At 34.5% G+C, this 14214-nt stretch overlaps 1 protein-coding gene across 2 annotated transcripts; it reads right to left on the bottom strand.

The window, feature by feature from the left end:
* Nucleotides 1-3335: 3335 nt before the first annotated feature.
* Nucleotides 3336-7018, bottom strand: LOC140876205 (serine/threonine-protein phosphatase 7 long form homolog). Of its 2 annotated transcripts, none has more exons than XM_073280115.1 (6): nt 6731-7018; nt 4803-5317; nt 4604-4722; nt 4432-4519; nt 3904-4342; nt 3336-3809 (listed from the first exon to the last, which is right to left on the bottom strand). In XM_073280115.1, exons 2-5 carry the CDS (start codon nt 5130-5132, stop codon nt 4076-4078), a joined length of 804 nt encoding a protein of 267 aa, XP_073136216.1. In that variant the 5' UTR covers nt 5133-5317; nt 6731-7018; the 3' UTR covers nt 3336-3809; nt 3904-4075. The 2 variants fall into 2 exon arrangements, with proteins under 2 accessions (XP_073136216.1, XP_073136214.1); XM_073280113.1 differs by having other exon boundaries at nt 4803-5550; nt 6731-6751.
* Nucleotides 7019-14214: the final 7196 nt, after the last annotated feature.

Consider the following 14214-nt stretch of genomic DNA (forward strand, 5'->3'; position numbering starts at 1 on the left):
AATTATTCTACGTTGCAAACAACAACATTAATATTTTTAGTTCCATAATGTTGATATTATATATTTATTGTTGAATACAGAGATGGACGTTGTGAGCGCATTACTCTACATTGGTGGTCATGTTACTGTTCAATACGATAGGGTCGGATATAGCATACCAGCAACTAGACCCATGAAAATCTCACGTTCGATTACATTTGCCCAGTTGGTGAATAAGGTGCATCGCCTCCTACAAATAGATCCATCACAATTCAGTATTAAACTATCTACAAAATATTCTTACGAAGTTATGTCTCGTCATATCGAAGAGCATGTGTACATCACAGATGATGAGAGTCTACAATTCATGTTTGATTCATCGTTACTACATTCTTTTTACCTGTATGTTGAATCATCTCCAATATCTTATGAGGTGTATTGTGATCATGAGACGTTCATGCCAAAGATAACACAAGGTTTGAGTACAATGGATTCCAATGATCCGCCACAAACTTCTACTCGCCACATAGATATCGCAGGTTCAGAATTGAATTCTGGAATTGGTACGGGCAATTGGGATCATCACATCATGGTTCCCACGAAAAAAGATCATGGATGGGTCCAAAATGAAACATTGTCATGGGATTTATATTCACGGCCTTGGGACCATCTTATCACGAATCCCACACAAGAAGATGCAGGACCTAGTGGGCAAAAGACACCTCGAGTTTTGGATTTTAATTATGGGGATGCTGGAAATATGCCAAAGTCAATTACAAGAAATATTACTGAGGTACATGATCCATTTGCTGACAGTTCTCACCATGTAATGAGTAGCGACAGTGATCCCGATGCAGCATCAAGTGATGGGGAAGAATATGACACCCAAGACATGGAAGCACGACAGGGTGAGGGCACATCATCGCAAATCCCAAACTACGGCGGGGAAACACTTGTTGAACAAAACACTCCTCGTGATGGTTCCGTAATGCGTGATATTCCTCCATTTTTCAGCACAGTTTATGATGAACATATTCCAGATTTTTTTGGGTCATCATCTAGATCACGGACTAAGTTTTACGACCCTGAAAGTCCTGAACTTTGTGCGAAAATGGTTTTCAAAAACAAAAGTAAATTAATAGCATCTGTGAAGGATTTTTCTATTCGAATTGCAAGACGTGAATATATTGTTGTCCAAAGTTCTCCAACAATATGGAAGATCAAGTGTAAGAACTTTTCTGTTGGTGGCAATTGTGGTTGGGGACTTCGAGCATCATTCAAACAGAATATCGGTTTTTTCGTGATAACAAAGTATGGTGGGGAGCATACATGCGTTTCTAGCCAAGTGGGCATAGATCACCACAACCTTGACGTAAATATGGTGGCAAGCACACTTTTTGGTATTGTACGTTGTGATCCTGCATATGAAATCAAGTATGTCAGAGAGAGTATCAAAGGAAGATATGGCTATGATATATCGTATGCTAAGGCATGGCAGAGTTTGAAGCGTGCAGTGGAGATCGTATATGGTACGTGGGAAAGCTCTGTTTCATTGCTTCCAAAATATATGGGTGCTTTGTCTAAGTATAATCCAGGGACTATTGTAGAGTGGAAGCACCTTCGACAAAACAATCATCCCCAAAAAGTTTTAAACTTCGTATTCTGGGCCTTCAAGCCGTGTATAGATGGATTTCGGCACTGTCGAAGAATAATAAGTGTTGATGGCACATATTTGTACACCAAATACAAGCATAAACTACTTATTGCAGTGACTTTGGATGCTAATAATCAGTTGTTGCCTTTGGCATTTGCGCTCGTCGATGAAGAAACTTACGAGTCTTGGCATTGGTTCTTGAGTAACGTTGCACAACATGTGACAAGAGGTTGTAGAGGAGTGTGTCTTATATTTGATAGGCATACAGGTTTAACAAGTGCGGTGCAAGATCTTCCCGACTTTAGACCTCCACGTGGTGTCCATCGTTTTTGTTTGAAACATGTGTGTTCTAATTTCAATAATAGGTTCAAAAACATTCATTTGAAGGATTTATGTTGGGAAGCAGGGACACAACATCAAATAGGAAAATTCAATGCCACGATGGAAGCAATCAAGTCAAAAAATGTAGCAGCTTTCAATTATTTGGCTAACATCCCGAAAGAGAAATGGACACTTGCTCATGATGATGGTTGGAGGCGTGGGATAATGACGACAAATATGTCTGAGTGTATAAATAGTGTATTGAAAGGGGCTCGTCGTCTTCCTATTATCGCAATTGTGGAGTTAACCTTGCAGCGATGCGTGCAATATTTCATACAAAGACGGGGACGAAGCCAGAAAATGATGGAAAAAAATCAACCTTGGACTGATTTTGCTTGCGAAAAGTTTGAGAAGTGGTCGAGAAAGTCAATTGAACATAGAGTTGTACAATTTGACCAAAGGGATCAGATGGCATCCGTTGCAACTGGATCAAGACCGGGGAGTCAACATCACATACAAGTTGTCAAGATCTCTACTCGTGATTGCACATGTGGGAAGACAACAATATTTGGAATCTCTTGTTCACATGTTATATGTGCGTCAAAATGATTTCGATTAGATCCTGCACATCTTGTTCAACCATGGTATGCACTTAGCGAATATGTCAATACTTATGATGGTAGGTTTTATCCTGTACATGATGAACAATATTGGGATGAACCGGCATTCCAATTACAACACAATCCAGTTAGACGAGAGAAGAGAAGGGTTGGCAGAGATTGCACGACACGCATTAGAAATGAGATGGATCAATCTTCCAACCGACAGAGACGTGGAAGGTACATGTGATATATAATGATATATTATCTAACTTTTAATTTAGTGAATACTAGTTTAATTATTATCTATTCTCATCACATGAATTGTATAGTTAAATCCTTTTATTTTTACAAGATATGACAATAATTTTCTTTGTTTTCATCACAAATAGATGACAAGTCATTGGGGGGATGATTGATGAAGCTCAAGGATACGAACCATTCATATTTGTTGGATATTAAGTGTTTTGTAAAATAAGTGTTTTGTAAACACATAGTTGATTAAACTCTATTTGTTGGATATTAATTATTTTGTAAAATATTTCGTAATCTACATATGTTGCACGTCTTAATCTTGAGCTTTTTTTTTTTGTTTTTTTTGTTTGTTTTTGTTTTTATCAATTTTAGTATTTCACAATTTGTCATGTTATTATTATTCTATACACATAACTAATCAAATATAAATAAATTTTTTGTACTATAAAACATCAAAATTTAGGTAACATATATTTCTAATATATAAAATTTATTATACGTTAATGTAATCGAAATAACTAAAACTATCAATGTTGATGATAACGGTGACCACCAGTGCCACAACTAGGTCTTATAATTCTTCTGCGACCACGACCATACACCTCATCCTCGTCTCGCCCTATTTGTGGTTGAGTAGGATTTGTACTGGGACCAGCTGTGCTGAAAGTCATCTCATTTGTTGGTGTCTCAGAATATTCTTGAAATGGAATTAGTGATATATTCAATCTAGGACGTATGTCATGCATGAATGGTGTGAAGTCACTTTGAAGGAGTTGAGTAAAACTACCACCATAAGGGGTGTGGAAATCACGATCATATCCTCCAAAACTCGACACCACAGGCGGAGTGTAGAACGTAGAATTTGTTCTCGAAGGTCTGTGGTCATCATAATTCTGTGAATACATAGGATTGTTCATCGTTGAAGTTCCGGCCTCATCCATATTTTGTGTCCATGGTGGTTGCGACATAGATGCATGATCCTGTCGTTGATATTGTTGTTCCTATATTATAGAAAAACATAAAAACATGCACATTGAATAAAAATTCCAAGTTTTCAAGTTTAATAATTAAGAAAAAACACTCAACATATCTTACGTAAAATTGTCGGTAGCTTCCATGTATGGGATGGTATCCAACCATTGCCGTAGGTACCCGTATCGGAGACACAAATATATGAGAAATACGTCGGTACCAACCAATATACTCCAGCTTCGTGTCAGGTGTATCAGGTGTGATAAATTCCCCGCCCATGACAAAATTATATCGATCAGTCCACATATCTACAAACTGTTTGTGAAAGGTGGCCCAGTCCAAATTTGATCGCCCTTGTCGTGTCAGTTTGTGCAATTCGTCGTAGTGTGGGTGGGGGAATACCTTGACGCATACCAAATTGTCTAAGACATCTCTCTGGTCGGTGCATTTCAACAATATCGAAATGTATCAGCGGGCATGCGGACCGACATAACAGATTTTTGTTTCCTTCAAGGTACATATTCAACTCCGGTGAATCCATATCATATAGTGTCCACTTAAACTATCGAAAAACAAAAGTACAAATATTGGAATTCTTATCTTAAAATATTATAAAAAATTTATAAATAAATAGATGGTGTAACAATTTACCTGTCCGTCTACCATTCTATCAATCATATTCCTCATTGTACGAACAGAATGACGTACAGTTTGCACCCATGAAAACCCACGCTTCCATCTATGATATGAAAAAAAATTACAATTTAGGAAATCAATGAAAGTATTAGAAGCATACTAAAAAAATATTTTATTTGCAAAATACTTTGCGCCATAAGGTGGGAACGGTAGACCCTGAAGCACATCTGCAACTTGATCTGATTCTAGCTGGTTTTGTTGTACCCTGTCTGGCGTCAGAAGTGTAATCCTTGACCACACCCAAATCTGCAACGATATACAATATACACGTCGCATAACAACATTATAACAAGCACAAATATATTTCTATATAGGTTTAACCGTACCTGAAGTAATTGGAGAGGCCCGCAAATGTCTTTCTTCAACACTAGAGAAGTGTTGCATAACTCTCGATAGAGATATGCCAGTACAGCGGAACCCCAACTATATGTAGTCACTGTATCAATATCCTTAAGAAATGATAAATACATAAGCTTCACTGCCGAACTCTCTGAGTCTGGAAACATGCATCCACCAATAATCAGTAAGGCCACACAACGAGAATATTTCACAACATCATCTTCTGTACTCTCGTCATGAATCATATGATCCAGACAGTGCTTTCGTATAGCGCCAAGAGAAAGGTGACCACCTTTGATTTTATTAGGCTCTGGCATGAAACCCAACCAATATAAACACCGCTGTTGCAACTCATTTTTTCTATACTTGGTATCTACACCAGTTATGGGAATTCCATCGATATTCAAACCCCAAATTAATGCCACGTCCTGCAAGGTTATCGTGGTCTCACCGACGGGAAGGTGGAATGTGTGTGTTTCTTGGTGCCATCTCTCTACAATGGCTGTAAGCAAATAATTATCTTAATATTTTATTGGACCACACTGTAAGATACCATAAACTCCCATACGCGCCAAACATATACGAACATGCTGGTGAATTCCTTCACTATACAACATCCAAAGAGAATTATCGGAACGACGTGGATGTATAAGTGAATCAATGTTATCGGCATTGATATTGTTCGAAATATGTCTATCTTGTAAATATAAAACATTTTCTGAATTTTCCGTCATCCTGCAATTAATAAAATCTTGATGAATTTTTTTTTTCAAATATACTGACAAATAATACAACTAGCTTATATATTACAATTTTCTATTACTCGATAGATTTCATAATGATATTTTTATTATTCAAAACTATTATTCATTTATTTTTTATTACTTAAATAATAATATCATAATATATCATCAAATATTTATTTATAAATTTAAAATCATAATTATATGAGTATATATTAAGGAAAAATATAAATTTTTTTCCAACTATATCATGCAATTTAAAATAATTAAAATAAAATTAAAAAAATTTAAATGGGATTTATATTATAAATAATTTTATACTCACTCTAATTATTATTCAGAATACATTACTTATTATCCAAAATTATAATATATTATTTATAAAAAAATTAATCGTTAGTAAAATTTTAAACAATAATAATAATTTTAAAAATATTATTACTATTTTAATTTTAAGTCAATTCTTATTTATATTATTGTTAAATTTATTTATTATATATTTTTTAATTATTATTTATAGTGATTTTACGTGGTTTGGAAATTAATATTAGTGGAAATTTTAGTAATAAATATAATATTTAAATTTTTATAATTCTTTATTTTATAAATTAATTTTAGAAATATTAATTTTTTTCAATAATATTAAAGATATATTACTATTTAATATACAATGATTCTTATATCCACATATAAAATAAAGATCCATTAAGCTTTAATTTATTTTCTCATGATTAAATTAATAAATATATTTTAATTAATTATAATAATTAGGTGATATTTAAAAAAAATTAATTATGTATCGAATTAGTTTAAGAATATATTTTTAGTTAACACGTAAGTATTTGGGTCATTGCATTACAAAATTAATCCATCATTAACAATAACAATAAAATAAAATTAGTAATAGAATAAAAAACAGTTAAGAAAATAAAATATAATTTAAATGAGTGTTGTTACTATTAAATTAACAATCATAACAAAAATATTAATTATAAATTAAAATAAAATAAACGATTATTTTTTATAACACAACAAACATTACGAGCAAAACCGAATTAAATCATATTGTAACATTTAAACAAAGTTCTAACACAATATATAACTAAGTAAGCACAAACATATAACTAAGTACAAATTATAACGTAGAACACTACAACATTAAATCTACTTACCTCAAGGAACCCAGAACCGGCGAAGAGAAGAAATTATAACCGTCTGAATAAAAAAGAAAACAAAGATAAGAAGAAGTGAGAAGAATGGAGATAGAGGCACGCAGAAGGGAAATTATTGCGGTGGGATAGGATAATAAATAATAGATCTGTGCTTATTTTATTATTTGATTCACTTTTTTTTAAAAAAAAAAAATCACAGTTTTTTTTAATATTTTTAGAGAATTCAACAGATATCAACATGATAATTGGAAATTTGGAATGAGAACATATGATAGTGGAATGAGTGGAGGAACGGCTCCTTTATTGGAAATAGGAAAAGTAATTATGAATCCGGATCTGACCACTTTTCTATTTATTTCGCAAGTTCTATTTTTTTAAAGCAATTTTTTGGGAAGGGAGAGAGATCTGACACGATCTCTGTTGAATCCGGGACTTCAATTTTTTGGGAAGGAAGAGAGATCTGACACGATCTCTGTTGAATCCGGGACTTGAAGTCCCGGATTATTATATTTTTACAAGTCTTATAGTTTTGTTATATTTTTATAAAAATTTTTTATTATATAATATTTTTAAAAAAACCCAATATTTTGAGTGGTGAGAGTTTGTGCATTACTCTCCTAAACCATCACCAATATAATGATCATTAAATATTGTATATAATGACATTGTCGCATAACATATATGTACATATACTGATATACACACATGCATAACATATGTTATTTTGATATTCTTCATGTCTGTTGTAGACAATGTCCTAAAAAGCGCTAGGCAAAAGGTGGGCGGTGACCCACCGCCTAGCGCCTAGCCGCCTAGACGGTTTTTTTTAACCTAAAAAATTAAAATCTTGGAATATTTATGAGTTTTAATATTAAATAATTTTTATGTCTTATGTTTTTTCAGTTTTTTGTATAAAATTCTTTTAAAATTTTAAAAATATAGTAAAATATATATACTAATATAGTCAATACTCAATAGTTGGGGAGGCAGCAAGAAGGTTGAAGATTGAAGACAAGTTCACGGCGGCTTTTCTTTGTTTTTTTCCACTTTTATTTGTTTTGTTTTGTTTTGTTTCTTCTCTCTCTTAATTGTGAGTTTGTGGTCATTTCTCTTCTTTTTAAGTTTGCTTTATTATTTAAAAAAATTAAAAGTTTTTTTTATTATTATTAATGGGTAAACCGCCTAGGCAGCAGGTGCCTAGGCGATGCCCAGGCCGCCTAGGCGGCCAGTTAATCGAGTAACGCCTAGAGGCGTCGCCCAACCTCTAATCGAGGCGGCAGGTCATTTCCCACCGTCTACGTGGGGATTTTTAGAACACTGGTTGTAGATACGTCATATGAACCACAAGATCAGGGACAGATCCAAGAATTTTGGCGATAGAGGGCAAAGAATTAAAGATTAAAAAAAATGGTTCATCTATTCCAATTATACAAACTTGTTTTTTTTTTTTACTCACAAATTAAGGAAAATCATTGGAAAATTAAATTTACACACAAAAATTCATATTTTATCCCTACTTGATTCATTCAAAAATGGTTACACTTTTTCAAAGCTTATTTAATGTGAGTATATTAGTAAAAGAGTTGAAACAAGATTACTAAATATATTATATAAGTCTATACATTTGATGAAAACAAAAAAAAAATGTTACTTATATAATCGAGATACACACAAACTAAGAAATATATCATTTCAATACACGTAATTGAACTATCATTCAGATATTCATCTCTGATTGGATCACGAAGACGATTCTTAAATGACATACGGAGTAATAAACATTGACTTCTAGATCATTGGCTTAATTTTATGTGCATGATAAACTTTGACTTCTAGATAATTGACTTAATTTTATGTGCATAATTCTAAGTTTAAAATCTAAGAGCATAATAGTACTTTGATATCCAACACCCCCCTCCCACTTTTGTCCCTTAATAGATCCGCCCATCACATGCGCAAGATGTTTATGTAAACATAATGAAATTATTAAGAACATCTTGTGATGCTCTAAAAATTGCTCAAAAACAGACGTTCATAACATAATATATATATATATATATATATATATATATATATATATATATATATATATATATTATATATATATATATATAATATTAATTACTATGATTATGCAAACAAGATTTGAAGTAATATGAGCATGGCTGGAATAGCTTACATAATGAAGAGAGAACGCCAACAGGGTGGGAAAGGGTCGATAAAGGAAAAAAAAACGAAAAATTATTAGTATTTTTTAGAGGATATATATATGATGTTATTATCATTTTTTAAGCTAATTAAGTTCAATCTTTATTTGCTGCAATACAAAATAACTACACGCCTTTGTCATATTATTCTAGAATGCATCTACAATAAAATGGGAGTAAATTTCAAAATTGTTAATCCTTTTATATAACTGACGGCTTAGATTTCTTGTGTATTGCCCAAGTACTATTTTATGCCATTCAAATATTAAACACATTAAGGGTCATTAATTAAGAAAATCATCAATTGATTAAACAAATTTGGACCAAAGGATTTGAGTTCGTACTCTCCGAAGAGTTCGGATCCACCGGTGTGAATTCTGAAGCACCGAGTGTGAGATCAGATCGTCCGAACAAGATCGAAACGTCTGAAGAGGAGTTAGGCCATGGAGATAGTGAGCTGTCAAAAGTGCATGGACACGTGTGGGATTAGATCAACCGAATATGAGTTCAGACCGTCCGAATACGAAAGTTCATTTAGTTGTCAGGACATTGTTGACGCTTCACTGCATGCAGGAGTTCAAATCATCCGAATGGAGATTGAATTGTCCGATCTTTGTCTATAAATATGAAGTGGATTTCTCATAGTCAGTGTGTGTTTTAGGTGTTTCATTAGTTATGTGTATAATTTTGAATGTTTCTAGTCATACAATCGAGGGTTGGGAATTAGCAAGGCGCTATCGGAGCTGTAGCTGAGTTGTTGTCACGCCTCGAGACCGAGACGTGTCATCGGTACTATTTCAAATTCACACAAATTATAAAAACAACCATCCTCGTAGTACAGTGTAAACCAAACAAGTCTATTTCATAAATAAACTCCAAAATACTGTTTTTACAACCCAAAAATCCAAAAAACGAATAAAACTTGTTGAAGATTCTTATAAATTTAGGCTCCATTTGGATAGAAATATTTTAAATCCATAGATTTTGAATGCATTTTTGTTTTTTAGAGAAGTATCACCACAAACATCAAATGCACTTCTTTTATGTTTATATGGTAATTCATGCTAGTTATGATGGATTTTAAGTTCATCTAATAAAGTTGTGATTTAGAATTTTTTTTTAATCCATCTAAGTAATATATAAATAATTAAGTTATGAATTTGAGATTTTTCTATGTTTCATTATTAACACTAAAATTATAATCGAAATCCATAAATTTGAAATACTTCAATCCAAGCTCAACCTTAAAATAATAAAAATACTAACGATAGAATTCCAAAATTTAACAAAACTAAATTGAAATGTCCTTCTTATCACCATCCCCAAAACTTGTCATGTTCCTGATCTTCTAATTGTTCCTCGATATCATCGACCGAAGAAATTAGTTGGGACTAGCAAGTGTACTAGGTCAAATTATAATAAACCACGTTTAAGTCCGGATCGTCTCACAAAGACTGGTAGATGAATACCAAAATGTAATTATTTTACTTAATCTAGACAAAATATTAAAAGGGGATTTGACATGGATTCAATTAAGATTAAATTAATATGTAAAATAACAATGAATAGCTGGAGAATTATCTTGCAACTAGGACTTAAAGAATAATTCAAATCAAGTAAAGAGACCAAGACACACGAAGGTACCTAGCTAATTCATGCATACAAGTGGCACAAGCTAAGAATCATGTTTATTCCAAATCACGGTGAATTTCCCTATTTCATTTAACAATCTATTTTTATATTTACTAAACCTATTAAAGTTGAACGGATTAATTATTTTTAATTAATTATAATCAAACTCAAATACATTAAAAATTTATGAAAACTCATTTTTTCACCCAAAACCGCATAATGAAATCGAATACAATTTCTAGTCGATTTAAGTTTGAGTTAATTGTTGAAAGAAAGCTAAAATCAATTCCTAATCTTTTGACTTAGAATCAATCAACAAATCATGCAAACAATTGGCCAAATCATTCACAAAAATAATACGAAAATCCAACAATTAATAATTGAAATATTCAAAATATCCTAAACATGAAACCACGTGTCCAACAAAAATCATTCTCGGCTCAATATCGCGGTCTTAGTCGAAGAAAATATACTCCATAAACATAAACATAACTGGATAAATTATTTTTTCAATCAAAAGAAGAATTAAAAAGTGAATAGATGAAAGAAATCTCAACGTTTTTCAATGGTGTTCTTCTTTCTCTCTTCCCTAGCCTCCAAGCGTGTTCTCCAATTTTCTCTGTGTCCCTAAGTGTAGTGACCCTTACCGAGATCACCTACTAATCAGAAACTTAGGCATGCAATTAACTTAATTAAACAATAAACCAGAATTAAACTGCGGAAGCCATAAATATTATACAATCCCAAGAAAAGGAATCTGCAAATACACAAATAATTATACAACCAAATCAAATACTGTATCAACCCAATACAATAAAATAAAACCCTAGGCAAATCTCTAGCTGGCCAACCACTGCCTAGCTCCTTTTGGATCTACCCGCCTCATCCAATCGCAAACCTGCCCCATGGAATAGGGTGTCCAGATACACAAAGTACGAGACGTAAGCATAAAACGCTCAGCACGAGAGTATGAGTATACATGAATGCAAGTGTACCGCCTACTGACTAGAGGTCAAGAATCAGATAACGAAGACATATCGGGCCCTGGTATGTAGCACGCTGTGCCGTCGCTTCAGGAGGTGGCTCACATACTGAAAACCAGTGGATACTCCGGACCCAAATTGATGGAAGTCCATCCACTAACAGGATAGGGTAAAACACTACTAACAGACATCTCAAAAGAGATAGCTCAAGATGCAAATGCATGCAACATATAATCATGTCATATAAATCATGCAGTCACATAATACATGCATACTCAGTCAGGATATCTCGAACAGTACTTTCGTACCTCAAATACTAGGAAAGCTCTACCAGCTCTAGGTCCACGCCTACAATCCGCACTACACTACATCCGTCGTCAGCCCGTTGCTGTCACTTGTCTCAAAACTGGGCCACAACTCCGCTACGACACCTGGATTTCTATGCCACTTTCGGATTCCCAACGGGACGAAAGCCCTAGATCTAAGCTGGAAGACCAAGGAATCGAGAGAAGAGAGGTGAGTGGTGCATCTGAAAATGAAGATCGGCACCCCTATTTATAGATGGAGTGAAAGAGTGGGTGCCCAGTGAGCCAACTTGTGGCTATGGGCTTTGATGACTCTTTGTACAAACAATCTTTTGTTTAATATTATTTACACTTTTATTAATGGCAATGACTTTATCTTTCTTCATATTGTTATATTGTGATATACTATTGTTGTTTTGATAAAGACCTTGAATGTACTATAGTGTATGTAAGATGTGGTAGAACATGGAGATGTCTATCATGAAACATGTCTTATAGTCACTGTATATTCTAAAACCGTTCCTAGTCGATTGAGCCGTCCGAGAATAAGGATAAGGATCGCTCGAGTTTGAGACTAGCATTTGCGATGCGGAGTACCACGTTTCATTGGTAGGGAACATGGAGATGTTCGAAGCATGCAAATGGATATTCATAGGATGAATAATCGAACTACCCTATCCGGACTTTCCAAGTGGTTATCACTTATCGAGTGGATAAAGTCCGCGGTTTTGGTTGTACACCATTAGTCCTTACGACTTGAAACATCATGGAGACTCTATATGCTAGTACTGTGCTTTGACTCGTTTACCGACTCTATGGGGGTCATCAGGTGTCGGGATTGGGTACAGTTACAACACATATAGGAGTCGATGCATTGTTGTCAAGGATTCACCACATACTTGCGAGTGTGGATATCCTATGCGATCTGAGGAGATATTAGTGTGACAAATCTCTGGCCAGAGTACTTGATGTGATTTAAGAAATGGTTTCTTAGTAGCACATGCGATGTCACTAATTTGATCTTCAAGATGTATTGCATAGTTATCGAATCTTGAGCGACTCTCGATATACCAATGGTTGTTGATTCGATCGGGATATATGGATGAAGGGACCGTACTGTACGCTAACCAAAATCTACTGGTTCTTGTAGGCACTATCAGTGATACCTAGGGAATCATGGGGCGATGTTGCTAGGCGCTCTACCATGATTCGTTGGGCAAGTCGGAAAGTGTTGTTCCGAGTCACAAGGAGTTGTGAGCCCACGGCTAGCTGTATCCCTGAACCATTGAGGGTCACACAGTGTAATGGAGTTTTAATCCCCGTTGAGATAGTTAAATTTAAAGAGTTAAATTTAATGAATAAAGAAGTTGGACTTCTTAAATAAGAGTAAGGGAGTAGGATTTCCTAAAATGACATAGGGATGGACATTTTTGGAAATCACTGAATTCGGATTCAGGAAAATTTATCTTGACTTTAAAATATGCAGAAATGGTTTCTGTGCACATTGGTGAAATCGGTTCATCAATCGGAGTCACGATGAATTTTATATTAATTTCTGAACATGCGGTCTTTGCCTGTCGGGCCTCAACTTATGACTAATGGGCCCTAAGGTGTTAGTGGCCTGCATTATAAATAAGTTATTGCAGTACAGAAATTACACACAACAGGTCATAATTTTGAGAGACAAAAATCGAAAACCCTAGCCTCCCTCTCTCAGTATTCGGCCGCCCCTCCCTCTCTGTCAGAGATTTTCCGGTCTGTGATTTTTGAATTGCAGACAGGATTAGCGAATCAAATTCGTTATTCTCTTCGCAGAAAACTTCTGATAGATTTTCTAGTGCAATCTATCAGAGGGATTAAACCTCTATTCGTGGACCTGATAGAAGGAGTTCATCAGTTCCTGGGAGATACAAGAAGCGCAGAGAAATCTGTGTGGTGTCCAATAATCTCGCTTCGAGATTGAAGGTAAAATTTAATAATTGTTATTTAATTTTACACACACTTATAATTTAATCGTTGAACGGTTGATACCCACACTATGGAATTGTTCCATAATAAAATTTTAAACTTCCGCTGCACCGGGTATCAATCGTGATTGATCTGAGAGCCGCGTTTCCAACAGTGGTATCAGAGCCAGGTTGCTCAGATCAAACGATTAAATTAATCGATTGTACAAAAATTTTTGAGTCTCGGTTTTTGAAACAAAATAAATATTTTTAAATAAAAAAAAAAAATTTCCGGGGCAAAACCCGGGCAGCGATTGGATCGCTGCCCGGTGGGGCAGCAATTGTTGCTGCCCCGGGCGGCGCACGGCGTCGCCCAGGGGGCGGCGCTCAGCGCCGCCAGGGCAGCAACTG

The sequence above is a fragment of the Henckelia pumila genome, chromosome 1 (assembly GCF_033568475.1).
Source record: "Henckelia pumila isolate YLH828 chromosome 1, ASM3356847v2, whole genome shotgun sequence".
Lineage (NCBI taxonomy): Eukaryota > Viridiplantae > Streptophyta > Magnoliopsida > Lamiales > Gesneriaceae > Henckelia > Henckelia pumila.